Genomic DNA, 18497 nt, shown 5'->3' with positions numbered 1-18497 from the left:
AGAACCAGTCCACTGTGATGGCATCCAACTGTATAAGCATAAAGTCCACCATTTAGGAAAAGCTGCTGTAGGGACTGTATGCATTAAAGCCACTTTTAGTAACAGAATTCATTTCTTATTCAATGTCTGTGAAGAAAAAAAATATTTTTTAATTCTTTGAGTCTTAACTTTGACAAGTTACTATCTTTAATACAGACAAGGTAAAACCCAAAGATTCTGTACAAACTGTCACTCGCTATAATTTTTCAATCTATATTTTAATAGTAGGGAAAATAGAACACTGTGGATTACTTTTCTGCAAACTACCATGTACAAAAATTAGGATGTTATGTCATATGGTGTGCTGCAATCATTACAGCTTTTTTATGTTTGATTACTACTGATACTTTATAAATATTCTAATATACAAATATACCATAGTACATTTGATAAAAATAAGCCCTAATTGCAGAAGGCTCTTGCTTCAGTCGTTCAACGGCTAAACACCAAATGTATTCATTCACATTCAGTGATTATTTTGGAGACATTCACATTTCTATTCATGAATTTGAACCACTAAGCACTGTATAGCGCAGCTTGATTCACAGAGAGGATTTCTGTCTCTGCATTCATCTTGATTGCAACCACTGAAACTAATGTGGAATTTGCAGGTTCAACTGCAAGGCTAGGATAATTATCATTGAGAATATTAAAAGTCAATCTGGTTTGATTTTGAGTGTTTTTTTGCAAGAAGACATTATTAATGTCATCGTAGTGGTTCATATTTACATCCATAACTCTGACCTCTGCAACTCTTCCCTTTCACTTCACAATATTGCATATGCATTATGTTCTGCAGCATCAAGTACCATACCGTGTTCCTATTTCTACCCATCTATAGATGAATGTATTTTCTCCTATTAAGATGTAAATTAGTTCTTATGAATTTATGTGGATTTTTTTCCATCTGCACAAACAGTAGAAAATACTGGTTTAAGAGTACTTCTTACCTTTACAGCCAGCGTGATATCAGCGTAAGCACAAAATCCTCCACCTTTGTCACTTGAACAGTGATGAAAACCACCCCCTAAACATAAAAACATCGAAGAGGTGAAAAGCTAGATACTAAGGAACACAGATGGTCTTTGCAAAGAGAGAGAGATCACTTACATGTCAGGCTTTTTTTTTTTTTTTTTTCCCTTTAGCAAATGCCGCACCTAGAGCTGTTAAACGTTTACCTAGCAACACAAAACATCTCATAGGTTTCTGTACATCTTACATGTGGCCTACCAGACCATCAGGCAAAAAAGATCTGCAGATGCCCAGATTAAAGGGAATTCTCGCTTTCATCTAGCTACCACCCAAAAAACTGACAAATGAACGTACGTAACACACGGTGCCTCCATGACAAAGCATACCACTTGGAAAGTTCATCTGTCCCAGGCATGTTGGAATTGCACAATTAACATTATGGGGTAGGTGGAAAGGACATGTGGAAAGTTCTTTTCTATGCTGAATACCAGGTCAAAAAAAAAATTCCGAACTAAGAACTATAGTGTTATCATTATTTGCACATGCCATTGTCTTTTGCAAACACTCAGACGAGTAGAAACTTTAAGAACTCCTCTTTAAAACACAAACACACACGCTTTACATGAAAAAACTACTTAGACCTCCCCTTCCCAATACATATATAATAAAGCAGAACTTTTTCCTGAGAAACCCACTACAAATATCTAAGCAAGAAACTTAACAAGCTAATTTTATAAATCAGTAAACATGACAGGCTTTGGGGTTTGTTTTTAGTATCTATTTAATTCTTACTAAAGGACATTCACTTTGTAGAAAATGTGTGTAAGAAATAACAGAAAAATCCCAGAATTTATGAGCTCTATGAAAACAACAAGCTAAGTCTTACATGACACAAAATATTGCTTCAATAGTTTACTGGTTTTGCATTGCTATTTGCTATAAGCAGGAGAGCAGATTTATATTCACTATATTCTTCATTCAAGTCTTTTTTAGGAAAGAATGCACAGCCAAAAATAGACACTAACTGGTACAGCACTGCTCTCCAGCATATCAACCAATCCCTTGATCTGGTATAATAAACAAATTGGCTGATTATAAGGTCTATGAAAATTATTTTATAATTGAATGAAAACAAAGATTTTTATTGAAATATTTACATTTACTGCAAATATTTTTTCCTTAATTTTTTCACATTACTTCAATCCAAACACCTTTCTTTACATATGATATCATATCTTTATCCAGTTATTTTTTTATAGCAGTCAAGAAAACAAATCTAGTACTTTTTCCATTTTTTTTCCTTTAGAGCTGATTTTAAATTAAACACAATCCAGTCAATCTCTGTTATTATAAACAGAATACACATAATGCTAATTGAAAATAATATGATTTTAAACACACTATTCCAAGTGTCATTTAATGCACTACATTTGTACTTACCCACATTGATCGCCCAGCCTCTATCAACAGCAAGTTTTCCTGCCTTAAGAAAATTACAGTGAGAACTTCATGAATGAACAAGGTAACCATTTAACACTGTCTGCTTCCACCGCAAATGCAACTCCTGGCATTCGGACAAGCCCATTCAATTTTAGGATATTTTGCCACTGCAGGTCATTCTGAATCAGATCTCTGACTATGAGCCACACAAAACTATCCTGAGCATATTTACTTGAAAAAAACTATTAGATCTCATCTGTATTTCATTCTCCGGCAGTTGAACAGATCTAAAACTAACTGCAGTTTGCAGAGATGAACATCGACCCCTAACAGGCAAATGAAAAAGGGAACGTGCAAGTGTTGGTTAGAGTGAAAACTGAGCAAGAATCTCCTAATATCCTTCCTGTTCATGTAAAAATAGGAGGGACATAAGCTCCAAATCCTGAAAATACAGATTAACAGAGTGTCAGCAGGAGGTGGGGACAGAAAAATGCTACAGTATGAAGTGTCCTGTAACTTCTTTTAGTTTTTTAATTACATAACATGCCCAGTATAGATTACCACCAGTATTTTTCCCTCCAATACAGAAAAACTGTGCGTATATCTCTCCTTTGAACTCAAGTGACGTTTAGGGAAGGGAAAGTATTGACAGAGAAGAGATACACAAGTCTTAAATTATATAATTTTAACTGAAAAACCTGGTTTATTTTGGCCAGGAAGAATCAAGATGTACATTTGAACAGTTCTAATTTATTATTAAGAAAACTACTGGAAATATAAACATCACCCTGTTACAAATGTTCTCACTTATACAACTTAGATCTTGAGAAAAGATTGTGGTTTCTGAACTATAGACCGCATTAAGTCACAGGGAAAGCACATTATCTGTGATTTAGCATATTTCCTAGGGATTCCTCACCAAAAAACAATCTTCCCATATTGCTAAAATAAAAAAAAAAATCATTAAAAAGTACAGAAACTCAACAAGAATTTTCATCATAAATAGGACTATCAGGAATAGCAGAAGATTGTACTTCTGACTTGTACTGTACAAATTTTGTCTGACAAATCAAAATTGCTTTTAAAGTACATACCTGTTTCCCCATCATGAAAAATAAAAAAGGTAAAAGTAACAGCATATGGCATCAAGATCAATCCAAAAGTGACCAGTGATGTCATCCGTACTTCAGGAGGCATGATAAAAAGACGTAACAGACAACTAGTGCCTATCTCTTCTACATGACCACATTTATAACTATTGAGCACACATTTATGAATTAAAGATAACACAAGCACAATGAAAAACATCACAAAACTATATAAAAGTATTGACTAGTTAGAACCAAATAGAAATAGGTTTCACACACGCACATTGTCAAGACCCTCAAGAAATATCATAGGTAGAATATCAGGAAACTCTAGACTCTTCCTAATTATTTTTCTTTTCTACCATTTCCTTCATTCCTCAAAACCATTGTACAGAAAGACAGCGTGGCTATAATAAGAGAAGAATCTGCATGCTCCTATTCAGATAGGACTTTGCAGACCAAAAACCTCCATCGCAACAACCACTACTGACTGCAGTCAGAAATAAGGCACAGAAGAGAGAACTGACCAGGAGTCTGAAGTGATGCTGAAGGAGTAAATGGAGACAGAACAGAGCTACTTCTTTGTCTGCGAGTGACAACCAAAAATTTTTAAGCACCTTCAACTATATGAACCACATGACACCAGAATTCTTTCTCTCTACTTCTATCCAGTCCATAACATCAGGGTTTTTTTTAAAAAAAAAAAATAATTCAAATTATCCCCAAACTTCCCAGCAGTCCACTGAAAGCAAGATGACTACACAAATAGCACCAAACTGGTTTTGCCGGTATCTTCGGCTCCTGCTGGTAAATTGCCAGGAGAAAATGTTCCAGGTGGTTTACACAGGTTTGCATGAGGGAGATGCACTGTGTTCCACTTCTATGATCTCTGCTTTTGCCAGTTAACACCTACTAAAGGAGGCAGCACTTTCTGTTTTCTAGCCTATTACCATAATCCAGTAAGTCTAAAGATTTGCTCAGAACCTAGCATGTTCTTTCCAAACTCATATAGTTAAATTGTCCTTAAAGGTTGGTTTAAGGTTCTCAGTAGTTTACCTGGTATTCTCATGCTTATGCAGACTTTCAGGCTTCAATAAAAGCACTAGACATTGCTACACTGTACACACACTTCCATGTATTTCCTTACCTCACTATTCTCTGACTTCAAACAACATGTACATCTAAGATGACAGAGCAACACAAGAGAATTAAAGTATAATTAGGAAATGGGATTTAAGAGGTGAGAACAATAGTTGTTGAGAAACAGAGAAACAGAGGCCAAGGTGGACAAGGTGGACAAGACACATACACCTTTTATTTTATAAAAGAAAACCATTTCCCCACTCACAAGCCTGAATTAAAACCAGACTCAGCAACCTGCAAGGATATTTAAACATGGTAAATGTCCCAGGACTTGCTATTATCCTAATGATTTAGAAAAAAAACACTGGCCACTTTTATTTAACAGCTCAGACCAATAAGCAGCAGTTAACTCACTTCACAATTTCAGCATTGAGGAATTGACTTTTTGATCTTTCCCTCTACTATCCCCATGTTCAAAAATTTACTGGAAATCTTCCTTTGCTCCTTCTCTGCTAGGATTACAACTCTCACCTTTTCCTCCAGTCATAAAAAAGATTTTTCTGAACACATGCATATGCACATTGATATATTTTTCAACTACTCTGAGTACTTCACAGTATCATGAAGAGCTACATTACATAAACACTATGTTCCCCATTAAAAAAAGGCATCAGTTTGCCACACAGCTCAAACATGATGATATATTCAAACTTTTTGAAGAGCTCCAGATTTTTACGTATCTATGACCAGTGTTGTGAATATTACAAAGGGAGTTAAGATGACATGCTTAAAACAACTAAATCGCACTGTTAGAAGATGTTCCTGAATCTTAACAGTAGATACTTAAGCCCAGTCACAAGTTGTCCAGTCCATTCTATTCCTTTCTCTACTACCTTTTGGAAACAAAAAACAACTGGCAGACAGTTACTTTTACATACATACTTGCAAATCCAGGAGCTGGATGGGACACATTTAACAACAGAGTACTAAAATACTGAAAGAAATTGCCTTTTTTTTTCACCCCGATAAAGAATTGGGCATTGCATAGTTCTATCATTAAAAAAGTAATACAACAGAAAAGCAGAATATTTCATCTTGCCTTAAAATCTGGTAACAACTGGCTCTCTACTTTCATTTCACATAGTAAAAACCCAAGAGGGCTGAAACTTAACAGTGCCCAGATCTGCTTATACACACAAATGATAGTAGCAACAGTTTATCTCACATCAGCCCCATGAAATTAAAGAAAACTTGGAGAACTGCTTCACCATAGTTTTGGGCTCACTCACATCATTCTCATAGGTCACATTCACAAACAGATTCAATGTTTTTCATTGTTTCTGAAAACCATACTGCACTGCCTTTTATGTACCGGTCATAGAATAGCTCTTTATATTATTTATGTCTTTAATGAATTCTTGATACATACACAAAGGTAAGCATTAAAAAATGAGAAACCTTGATTCTAGTGCAGATTACTAAGTACCTACATTTCTGTGGACAGAAATGGGAAGCTACCTATTAGCCTGTTTCTGAAAATAATGTCATTACCATTCATTTATGGCTTCCCAGTCTCGCTCAGCTTTAATATCTAGTAGTCACAATAAATTGTATTCTCATATCTGGCATAGATGTACTCTGAAAGGTTTGCCAACCCACAAAAGTGTTCTTCAAGAAGAGGCTTCAAACAGATATAGAAAAAGCAATATGGGCTTCTAGCCTTTTCACATGCACCCACTGTAACAGCTACCGTCAAGCAGCGTAGCTAAAATGCAGCAAAGATCTACTTGTACCATAGTATTAATGATTTCAGATAGGATTATTTGTCTTCCACTTATGTAACCGGTACAGCTCAGCGCCTGCCAAGAGAGATCGGACTGTTACCATCTTCTCCCAGCACCATGCTGTATAGTTTCTGAACTCTAGCTCTAATATGACAAGGAATGATAAAAAGGGCAGAAAAGGTTCCATTAGTTACTGGTTTACAATTACGAAGGCACCTTTTCCTCAAGACATGGTTTGAAACACTCATTCTTGGTTCTAGCTATTAACTGTTTTCTTTCTCCCTACTTCCTCAACATCTCTAATAGCAATTCTCAGGCAAAATTAAATGTCTGGCCCCACTTACCCAGCTCTTCTGACCAGAGCGCTCATTTAAGTTAAGTTAATCACTTAAATTAACAATTCTGTTAAGGTGAAACAGGTTACGTCTCAGCTGAGTTCAGCTGAGCTGCTTATGCAATATTTACAATAGAAAAGAAAAGTAGAAAAACTAACTTTAATCATTAAAATGAGCAAGGTGATATGATTTTTAAATTTAAACACTCACCTAGTCTCAAGAGCAACGAAACCATGCATGTCTTCCCATACAGTACCAAGGCCATTTGGTAAAATGTGCTTTAAAAAATAGCTTCTGTATTATCAATTTTGAAATCTCCCATTCCTAGAATTTGCATGTATTTGAATGCTGTTCAAAACCAACTCAGTTTCTGTATTTCCCATAAGTCCTGCCATATCTATCATTGCTTGCCAGGCAAGCAGGTATGTCCTTCAGCTTGCTAGTTGCTAACAAGTGGCAAACTTTGCTCATGCTTCGGATCTCCATCTACAGGCCTCCAGGGCTCAAGCCTTTGAGTTCTATAACATATTACAACTCACAGGTTTATAGTGTTTTGATCAACAAGTTTAAATATGACAAAAGTGAATCAAGAGCACCTTACCATTATTGTGCCTCCTGTCTGGGTTCGTAGAGGTTTCAAAACTTTTCTCTGAACAACAAAATTGGGAAGAAAGGCAACTGGTGGGATTTCTGTGATTGTAGCCACAACAAATGACCACTACAATGGGAGAAAAAAAGTTCCAATTAATGTAGCCTGCCTTAATGATGACATTTAGGTGTCTCATCAGTTGCTATTTAATGAAAAGGAGTTCACAGGTCCTTAGTAAGATTTTTAATATTTTTAGATGGAGGTGTCCACAACACTCCTTACTAGTAACCACCAAATAGGTTCGTCCTCACATTGTTAACTATGAGAATCATCACTTTCAACCACCATCACTAGGTTTTTCAGATTTTTGTATCAAATGGTAATAAATCAGCAATTTTTCAGCAAGCTAGCAATTCAGAAAATCTAGTATCCCCAGGATTGGGAGGAAGAATTGTAAAATGTCCTTCAGCAGTATTAATAGCAAGCTACACTTCATATATCTTTTCCTGCATCAAGTCAAAAGGATATACCGAGGAGAAAGGAAAAACAGACAACTCAACTAAGAAGTTCAAAAATACTTAAGTGAACACACAATGCAAATTTTAGCATGGAGAACCAATTAAAATTTATATAGCATATTAAAGACTTCTGGAAAATGTTTCAAAGAAACATTTTGTTAGAAAGTCATAGCATCAAGAATGTGATTTGAAGGTTAGAACACAAAATATTTGCAATATGTAAATTCTTTTTCGCAAACACATATAGGTTACTTCAAAGAACTTCTACTAACATTGCTACCAGCGATAACACTTCTACATAAATTTCAAAGCATAAGTCACAAGCAAGAATATGCCTTCATCCAATACTGAAACATTCAGGTACTGAGAATTAGAAATTTGACACCCTGCACAAAGATTCTGAATAAAACCTATTTTCTTCAACATTAGAAAATTCAGCTAGATTCAGTACATTTGTTGCCGGTTACCATTAGCTGTCTGTTTACAAATGATAGGATGTACAAGTGGTCAATTTTAATCAAAGACAATCACATGCCAATTTCAGGGTCCTCTGATATTAAAAAAAAACAAAACAAAAAAACACACCGCCACATACCACCAAAAAACTGAAGCTACTTTGGTTTCCGAATTATTAATGTTTCAACTACAAAGTCTATTGGGTGGGGTGGAGGGGTGGCATTATTCATAAAGTTCTTAAGTATTAACTATACTTTGTCAACAATTCATTTTAAGTTTTCACTACTTTCACATTTGTAAGACATCATTCTGTTACCACACTATCAGCTCTCCACCATTAACAAAGTGCTTAAATTATTTTGTAATACAGTCAACCTTGGTAAAGTTCTTTTGCAAGATATTTTAGCTTTTAAACAAGCACAACGTAAAAAACTAGATTCAATCCTGTTGTCCTAAAATGGAATTGAAAAGGATAAAATAAATTCTGATCTCAAATATGAGCAATAATCAGAAAATTTCAGGAAGTTTTAACATAGTTTAAAAAAATTGTAATCTCAACAGGCAGAAGTGGGAGCAGTAAAGACTCAAATAAATCAACATGTACGCTGCTGCAGGTTTTTAAGTGAATGCAAGAAATCCATACATGGTACAAAGCTTTCCATTTGCAGCTGGGGACGTTTAGAGAACAGTGCCAAGCCCAAAGACATTCACTGCTTCAGACTTGGTCCTTTACTGTGCTTATGTAATTCCTAACACACGGGGGAAAAGTCATTTGACTGTGAAGAAATAAGGTTCAAGAATGCAGCTACAGACTAAGCAAAATGCTTCTCAAAATAGACCACTATAATAACTGAGAAATATATTACCTCAAACTGTGGACAGTTTTGCACTTTTTTCCTTCAATCTGCTAATTTTGTTTTCCAACATTTCCTGCAATAAATTCTCAGAACAGCTATGTATGTAGTCAAAAAAGAAATCAATAGGAATTGGTTTTATAGAATTGCATACTTTTTCATGTTGTAAAAATAAAAAAAAAAATATTTTGAATAGATGAGGACTCCATTAGTTATGTTTTCCAGGCTGTCAGTTGACTTTCATAACACAAGCCTTCACACATATTAATTTTCTCTGATACTGAACAAGCCCTTCAAATCTATTTTTTTAAAATCATTATTTTTTGCATTCAAATTGCATATATATCAGAATAATATCAGTTACTATTTCTTTTGGTAGCTACCCGCTCTCACTTAGCCATCATCAAATTACTGCTTCTCTAGTAAAGCTTTGTAGACATGTAATTATGTAACAACACAAATTAAAACTTGGTCTGCATTCAGGGAAGAGTAATAATCATATATAAGCTTTATTCAATAACATGTCCTCACTTATTCTTTCTAGTTATCAACTCCATTTAACTGTTTCTTTATTTCTATTGGTAATATCATAAGATTCTTAAAAATTATTTACCTTCCTGTGTTTTGGATAAACGATTTGATGTACGAATTTTAAGTTTCAAGTTGTAAAAAATTTCACTCCCTGTTTCCTTAGAAAGAGTAAAGAAGCCAGGTTAACCCTGAACCAGGTGTATTTTCCTTTAATACATGCCTCCTACCAAATTAACTACTAGGCAGTATCATTAAATGTAGCTAAGTGTAATGCCATACCAAGGTGTTACATCCAAAAAAAAACCCAAAAAAGCAAAACAAAAGAAAACCCAACAACTTCAAGAACTCTTAATTTTCCTTGCTTAAGCCCAACCTCTATAACAGCATATATATTTGATGAGGACATTCTTGCAGGACTTTACTAATAAAGTATTATTACAATTAACTTTAATTCCTTAACTATAAAAACTCTTCTTAGTAGGGTTAAATGACTTTACAAATTATGAAATTTACAAAAATTTCAAATTGTGAGTGTTCAAGGACTAAAAGTTAGACTGAAAAACTAGTATTAGGAAGATATAGCTAAAGTAGTTGCTTTTACTCTGATACATCCTGGATTAGTACAAACAGCACATTATTGATGTACTGCCTTTTATGTTATGCATTCATTGCATTCCAGCATTTTAAAATAGCCAACAACACGTCAAATTTTAAAAAATATATGCAACTTTGTTCTTTAATATCTAAATTTAAATGGTGTTTAAATCTTTGATGAGTTCCTGGAGCAAGTCCCAGCTTCAAGGGAAAATTCACAGACTTACAAATCCAACACCAAGCAACTAATGTGATTTTACATTTAGAAGCTTGTCTGGGGCAAAGCTATTTGGGTCCATATTCAATGGATAAAGCAAGTACATTTTTAGCTTGAATTAACATAAGATAAAACCATAAAGGACAGTAGGAAGCTTGTAGTTTTCACAAAAGTTTTCAGGTCAAGGTACGAATATACTATTATCATTAGGAATCAGATTCTGCACTGGCAGAAATCAATGATAGCCAGGTGACACAGCCAAGAAAATCAACCAGCCCAAAACCAATTTTGGTGCATCAATCTCCAAACCAATGAGCTGGAAATATTAAAAGGAAAGAAACAAACCACTGTTAACCAAATGCTACCTTAAGAGGTTTACCAGTTGCTTTAGCTGCAAAGAATGTCCTACTGCATTTGCACAGCACTGTAAATACTGAAACCTGTCAGACCTTGTTCCCTGTGACTAAGTAATCTTGTTCAGTGTTTTCTCAAAACATACTCAAATATCATTACCTTTAAAATAACGTTTTTGTATATTCCTACAGACCTTCACCTGACACATTAACATTTACATGAAAATTTAAGTAAAAGGGATCAGATTCATTTATCTGCTCTCATGACCTTTTAAATTAACATTTTACAGCAAACCACCACTTGTCTTCATAAATTTTTCACCAATGAAGTTTGAAAAAATTGAGCAAGGAAAAAGCACAATGTAGGGAGCAAATAGAGACAAAGGATGACAGCATAAGAACTGCATAAACTGAGGAACCACACAGGGGAATTTTAAGCACTTCTGAAGATGCCCATTTTATCCAAACCAAAACCATGTCTTCAGTCGCCAAGTCACCTACGGTCACTAATGCAATGCACACAGCCCAGGATGCATTCTGTGCTGGTTTACCTGAACACCTAAACCAGCTGGAAGTACCAAAGGCTAAACCAATTATTATATGAGTCTGCTTCTACTGCCTTCATTCCCCTGAGTCCTACCACCTTCCCCAGGCACAGAGCCAACACCACCATGCAACAAAGCGGCAGGTATCTCTGGTCTCTTGGCAGATGCACTCACATACCTGGGGAAGAGTCAAAGCACACAAGCACTTGAGCACCAGACAACATTCCCTATAATCACATCAATTCACTTCTCCCTAGGCACAAAAATTTACATTTCTAATAAAGTGATTCACTTTTTATTTTTAAACCTATATAATTTGCAAATATATAAAGCATTAAAATTTATAACTTCAACTGTTCCATCACCTGTTTCAGATCACTTTCAGAAAAGCACATCTTGCATTCCACTGATGCAAAAGCATTATCCTCGTCATTTGCATTTCCGTATTCACTCATATGTTATCATAGAACTTCTCATATATAAAAATGGTTCAAGTTTTCACTTACATGGTCTGAAACTAGCTTTAACCTCATTGTCTACCTCCTTCCAAAATTTCAGAATGCCTATATGCAGGAAACTCATTGTTTTACATAACACTAGAAAAAGGCAATAAGTGGAAAAGGACTGCAAGTAAATTATCCAAAGTTCAGTCATTAACTTAGAGATCTAAATTCTTCAAAGGAACAACTGAAGGAATCACCTCAATTCAAAAGGCAAATTTTTTTGTAAGGTCTAGTGATGTTACTTAAAGCAGGGAAACACAGGGAGATCCTTCCTTCCAACACAGAACTAAGTTCCAGTACTGTCTGATCTACTTTGTGCATACCATTTAGTTTCTCTTCAACCAATCCTACGGCAGCTTCTTCAGTTGCTGCTAAGACACCAAACACCACCTCTTCTTGCAAGCATATGGAATTTCCTACCAAACTCATACTCAAATTTTAAACAAAGAATACTCAAGTGATCCATTATCTTAAGAGATCTAGGCATTCCCAGAAACGCAAGCACCTTTGTAGTCTTCAGAGTTGATCTAACATAAAACTATGCCATTTATTGGTAGACCTGTATTTGTCTGGATTTTAGAAGAAAAAAAAAATAGCACAGCAGACTTTGGATAAAGCGATACAGAGGATACCCAGGGCCTTTTCATGTCTAGCCACATTATTTTTTGTTTGCAACTAAGCATTTTTATCTTCACTGCTTAGCAGGAATTTGCTGGCATGACCAATACAACATCTTGCAGTTTCTACAGCTGCAGGAAATATTCTCTCAAGAAAAGCAGAATGAGAGATATACAGTTAATCACATCTGAATGCACACGACAGTACCAGTTTTGAACACGAAGACACAAGTTATACAGACAATTCCCTGTGAAGCCATCCTGTAGGTACTAAAAATATTATTCTGGTATTCCAAACTGAGCTATGCATATTACACCCTGCTTCAAAGAAGTGATTCAGTAAAAAGAGGTGGGTAGTTCTATGGAAGTAAAAGCTCAATATCAAGAATAGCTGCAATAAGATCAAATCTAATGATGTATGAAATTGCATGTAAGTTTATAGCGCAGAATGAAGCATCGTAAGAGAACTCGGAACAGGAGTAAGAGTGAAAAAAAGTTCACACAAGTAATAGATCCTGCACAATGAAAAATAAAACATTCCAGAAATAGCAATAAAAGGACTCTTTCACTGTGGAAAGGCAAATATGACTCATAATAACTTCTGTTGAATTATGAAATGGAAGTTTATTTCTCATGCAAATCTCTTCTCTGCCCTCCAGGTAAAGAGATGCAAAATAAAAACAATGTCACCTGCGCTCATCTACTATCCAATTCCACCTACAGATGACTGAATGTATTCAGAAACAGAGATCTGACATGTTTATGTTTTGAAGTTACATTGAAGTTTAACAAATGGATGTTTCATTTACAAATACCCAAAGAATGCTCTTTATCCCTGTGAATATGTAAACCTGTATGAGCTGGTATTGGAAACCTTCACACACAGATAGCATGCAAGGCTGTGCCCCTACATTGATCTTTCAAATCTTTCCATATTCCACCAATATATGTGGTGTCTAAGCATGAAGCCAGTACTTCCCCCCACAACAGACTGACAACAGAATCCTTACACGATGCTCTTTTGAGATTACATAAACCCCAAATCCATAAAGCAATCCTTGCATTAAAAAACATCCAATAGAGTACTCCATCTTAGTACTCTCCAATGTATTTTCAATTTCAGAACCATATTTTACTAGGGTAAACCAAAACTTAGATTTTTGAAGACTAAAACCCTGGTATTAAAGATCTCAAACATCTTAAAATTTTCCTTACGTTCATTTAACTTTCCAGAAATAACATTTCAGGTCACCTATATAACATGGTAGACCCTCTTTCCCCTCCACTCCTCTGTAGTGTGAATTGCCTACTATTTCAATGTTTTTCTTTCAGTATTCTCAATGACAATATTATCAATGTTATCAAAATATACCATTTTATACTCTGTAAAAGTTGATTCTATAACAAATCTAGTAGGATATCTGTTGCCTTTGACACTAATTCTAGGCAGTTTGCTTGAAAAACACATTAATAAAGTACAGTACCTTTAATTTATTAAGGTAGCGCCTTGTGTGAACAACCAAGAGATCTTCATCAGTAGCTTCCCGTGCCTGTACAATCAAGTCATCTGCAATTAGTTTTTCTTCTGAAACAGGAGAGAAATAACAATTGGCATTGTATACCATCACTTAACTTCCCATATTCCACCCTGCCAAAGAAGCTACTTTGACCTTGATGCAAGAACTTCATCTGTAATGTAAATCACTGAAATAACTTTCATTTACTCAGTGTTTACAAATTTTCCAAATATATACCCTCTATACATGTAAGCTCTTAAAGGGAGCGTGTATATGATAAATATTGTTTACAGAAAGTTTTCAGAGTTTTAAACTTCTTGTTTAAACTGAAAGAAAAGACAGGTAGTGACAGAGGATGGAAGAACCACAAGACTCCTTACAGTCTAGGACTTGATACACTGGCGAAATCTTAGTGCTCATACCATCGAATATTCACCATTCCTAAACACACTTTAAGAAATTCCACAGTTGATACTAGTATTTAAATCAGAGGAGAACAAAAAAATCAAGATTCAAAACAAAATAATTGCTTGGATGTTCATGGAAGCAAATGCTTATGCTTAGTTAGGATATTTCGGTCACACCCCCATCTCCATTTAATTGCAAGAAATACCAATGACCAGCTATTAATTATTCCCTTTAAAGACCAAAAGGTAGTTTATTTTAAAACCTAGTTCTATAAAAACAAGTTATAAAATATCACTCCAAGATTTCAGAATGTGATCAAAGATAATACATTTGAATGCATACATCTGGATATACTTGCCAGAAAGTTCCAAGTTACGGTCAACTAAAAAAGCCAAGCAGTGCAGAAAAACAATGTTGCTTTGCACATGACCACTACAAAGGACAAATATAGGACATCACGCTGATCTTCCCAGACAAATTTTGATATTTAACTGCTACACAGCTGCAGCCTTCTAAGACTGTACCTTTTCTCCAATTTTATACTTGGTGGAGGAAGAAAACAACTCACAAATGTGAGAGATTTTGTTCTGAAGTGTTATACAAGAACAGCACCTGCAACAATATTTGTTTTGGCAAGCTTATGTTTCTCTTGACTGAGGTTTGAGAAACATTTCATTCATCGGTGTCAGACAGAAAGCCAAACTGCTAAGAGTTTCATTCCTGAGGAAGGAGAAGGTAAGTGTAGAAAGATTTTCACTGGTGATTTTCTAGAAGATGATAGGGAACAGCGCAGGGCAGCTGTTGCCAGGAGTCACTACCAAGCCAGAGAAAATCAAGAGCGCCCTTGGGGTATCCTGTGGCTTCTTTCTCCTTTACAAAGGAAGGAGAGCAAAACAATCGCGAAAACTAATTTTCTATGAAAGACTGAGAGTAAAGAGTGGATACTTCACACAAAAAAAGAGCTAGAGGAAAAAACTTTACACAGAGAAGGAGCAGAAAGGCAAAGGTTTTGATTAATTAAGAAAACGGTCATGGAACCCAAGACTTAATTCTTTAAGGTAGTTAGAGGGAAGATCCAAAACACAGCTACTAAATGGAGTGTTAGAACTCACTTAACCGGGGTTAAACGACTACAAGGCAGCCTGAAGTCAGAAGGGCAATACTTAACTGCAAAAGATCATCAGTTAAAGGAGTCATTAGGACCACATAAATGGAAGAGATCTGGCTTTCTGAAAACCTTTGTCTTGGCAATACAAAAAGCCCTTTTTTGTTTTGGGTTTTTTTTTTTTTTTTTAAACTTGATGAGCAAGCTTAAACTTTAGACGAAGAGATGCCAAGACTTTACAGACCCTGATCCTAACCTTGGTTCTTACATTTGTATTTCCTTAATGTATTTCTGTCTATATCTTCCAATTTGTTTAAACATCAACGAGCATCATCACAAAAAGTTCTGCCTGTCACCAGAGGCATCTCAAAGCTCTTTCCAAACATCAGAATAACATCATGAGGTTGATAAAAGAATGGATTTATACAAACTGCAATTATTTTTCAGCCTGAAAAGTGCCATTTGCCAGTAGACTGTCTGCAGTCTAAGTTGAATAACTAAGTTACATCCCACAGCAAGCCGGTCATTAACACCTGTAGTTTCACAAGCCATAAGGAACGCCCCAGTTCTTGTGTTACACCTGGTGTAACACAATGGAAGCACAAGACTATAGGAAGCTATACACAGCACTCCCAAACTGCAATTCAGTTTTTGCCAAACTGCAAGGCAAACTGTTTGTAAGCTTGCAGCTAACATAGGAAGGATTTTCCATTCATTGCTACGAAACTGAAGTCCGTGTTCTGTTTCAGACCCAGGCTTGGTCCTCAAAAGAAAGAAGAGACTGGAACTGCAAACAGCAGCTATCTTGAAGAAGAATCTTAAAGGAAATACTGTTCTTAGACATTAACCTAGAACTGAAAGAAGGTGTTTGAATCATCAAAAAAAAAATCTGTTGAGTATCAAAACACAGCATGCTGAGCTACGTTCACAAGGCTCCAGCATTCTGCACCTAACAAGATTCTGGTGCTCACTTCAGAGGTGGAAACAGTTCTCAACTATCCCACATGAACATTTCTTGTAAAGGCCAAGCAGTGAAATTCTGCTCGCTTCATGTTTTCATTCAAATTGCAAAGACCAGAAATATTTTAAGATGGTCTAAGACATTGCTATGCTCATATTTCTTCTTCCTCCTTTTAACTCAGTCTCGTAAAGCTCTGGGCCAGACTGAAATGAACCAAACTAGTTACTCTGACTAGTATTACTCGTGCCTCTGGGGAGAGCAAATCATTTGATAAGCGTGAATTTTCAATCACATTTCACGAGTTTCACTCTGCACAGACACCATGACTGAGCTGAAACCAAAATTGTGGGTTTATTTAGTGGAGCGGGCTAGAAAATAGATTTTCAAAGGACCGTGAAACAAACTTTTGTATTAAAAAGCCCCAGTGTGGGATGTTTGCTTTAACATTACAATTTCATCTTTTAAATACTTCATAGACAAGATCTTCAACAATGTGTAACACGTGACATCCAACTCACCTCAGAAATCCTACAATCAATTTAACTTGCTAAGATTTCAGTCTGCAAACATGTAAGAATACTAAATCACTCCAAGTATGATCAAAGAGCATAGCTTAAATCTACACAATGAGCAATGAAGATGTACAGTCATTACTATATTGGCAATTATTAACATAACTCTGCACTAACTACATAATTTCTATTAGTTTTTGTGCAAATATTGGTCTAAGAGGTACCTTCTGTTATTTTACCTTTCAAGAAATTGATTACTTTTCCCCATTTCCCTGCATCGAATGGATGCAGTTTCTCAAGTCCCATGAACGTGATGTTGTAGTCTGGAGAATATACGATAGGCCAGCATACTGATGGAGGATCCTCATACAACTTGGTTCTGTGAGGCCTTCAACAGCAAAAAACAAACTAGTCACCATTTTTAGCAACTATTTAAAGTCAAACGTTCTGCACTAACATCCCAAATTACAAATTAGAGTCCTTATTAATACCACCTTTACATTAGGGATGATTCCTGACGATGCTATTTCCAACGGTTACTGGAGGAAACACTTGGTTGTTTAACTGCTCTTCAGCAGTAGGGTCAGGGAGAATAACATCCCTAGCTTCCAACCGGTACACTTAAACTCTTGAACTAACCACTAGCGGGGAAAAAAAGAATAATTGAAGACTGAAGAATGTACATTAATGAATCATGCATATGAAGTTCACTGCAGACATTAATTAATGGAAAAATTTGCTTCTCTCCCTTCATCTTTCCAAGTTCATCAAGCAGCACCTCTACCTTAGAAGGTGCATCCAGTTTTTCAGACAACATAACCTTCAACAAAAGCATTACTAGACTCACATTTTAAAGCCTGTAGCAAAACACAATTGAAAAAACCAAACCACACGGCTCCTACACATGATGCTTCTAACAACACAAGGTTGGAAAGATTTCTAGGACCCTTTCCCAGGAGCAACAGATTATTTTGTGACCAGCTCAGCAAAAGTAAAGAGGCTTGGTTTTGTATCTGCATAGCATACAACCACGGGACACACTCTCAACTCTAGATCTGATACCTTTAACCCTCAACCAATACATTCCTTCACTCCCTCCTCTAAATTCTTGTATTCTCCAAATACAAGGGACAGATGGCACAGCCAGCTCACAGCTGTCCTTCACAACCCATTCACAGAACAGGCAAGCAATGCTGTGCTCTGCATTTACAAACGCACACCGAGAGGATGCTGTGGACACCTGTGTGCACCCATGGGCCAACATGGAGGCCAAACCCCAGAGGCGATTCTGTGTTCACACTCAGCCTACTCCACCAGCTGTGGGCCCCCCTTCTCTGCCCCAAACCCCACATGACTGAGTCACACTGAGACTGCTCTTGCTCCCCGAAACTCAGCTGAAGTTTGCAAAAGGCTTCACAACTTACTAAGCAAGACAGAAGGGTCTTTTGTCAGGTGAACAATACAAACAGAAAGCCC

General features: G+C 36.1%; 1 protein-coding gene across 1 annotated transcript in view; it reads right to left on the bottom strand.

The window, feature by feature from the left end:
- Nucleotides 1–17403, bottom strand: part of HDAC11 (histone deacetylase 11) — a 27395-nt gene extending 9992 nt beyond the window's left edge. The window contains exons 1-5 of the mRNA XM_009699551.1: nt 17261–17403; nt 14003–14103; nt 7343–7459; nt 2452–2494; nt 990–1066 (exon numbers count right to left, since the gene is read on the bottom strand). Of these exons, the coding sequence (XP_009697853.1) occupies nt 990–1066; nt 2452–2494; nt 7343–7459; nt 14003–14103; nt 17261–17327 (405 nt within the window). The 5' untranslated portion in view covers nt 17328–17403. The remainder of the gene's footprint in view (nt 1–989; nt 1067–2451; nt 2495–7342; nt 7460–14002; nt 14104–17260) is intronic.
- Between the last annotated feature and the right edge of the window lie 1094 nt (nt 17404–18497).

The sequence above is a fragment of the Cariama cristata genome, unplaced genomic scaffold (assembly GCF_000690535.1).
Source record: "Cariama cristata isolate BGI_N322 unplaced genomic scaffold, ASM69053v1 scaffold14044, whole genome shotgun sequence".
Lineage (NCBI taxonomy): Eukaryota > Metazoa > Chordata > Aves > Cariamiformes > Cariamidae > Cariama > Cariama cristata.
The sequence above is the reverse complement of the archived record's forward strand: the minus strand, read 5'-3'. Positions and strand labels throughout refer to the sequence as shown.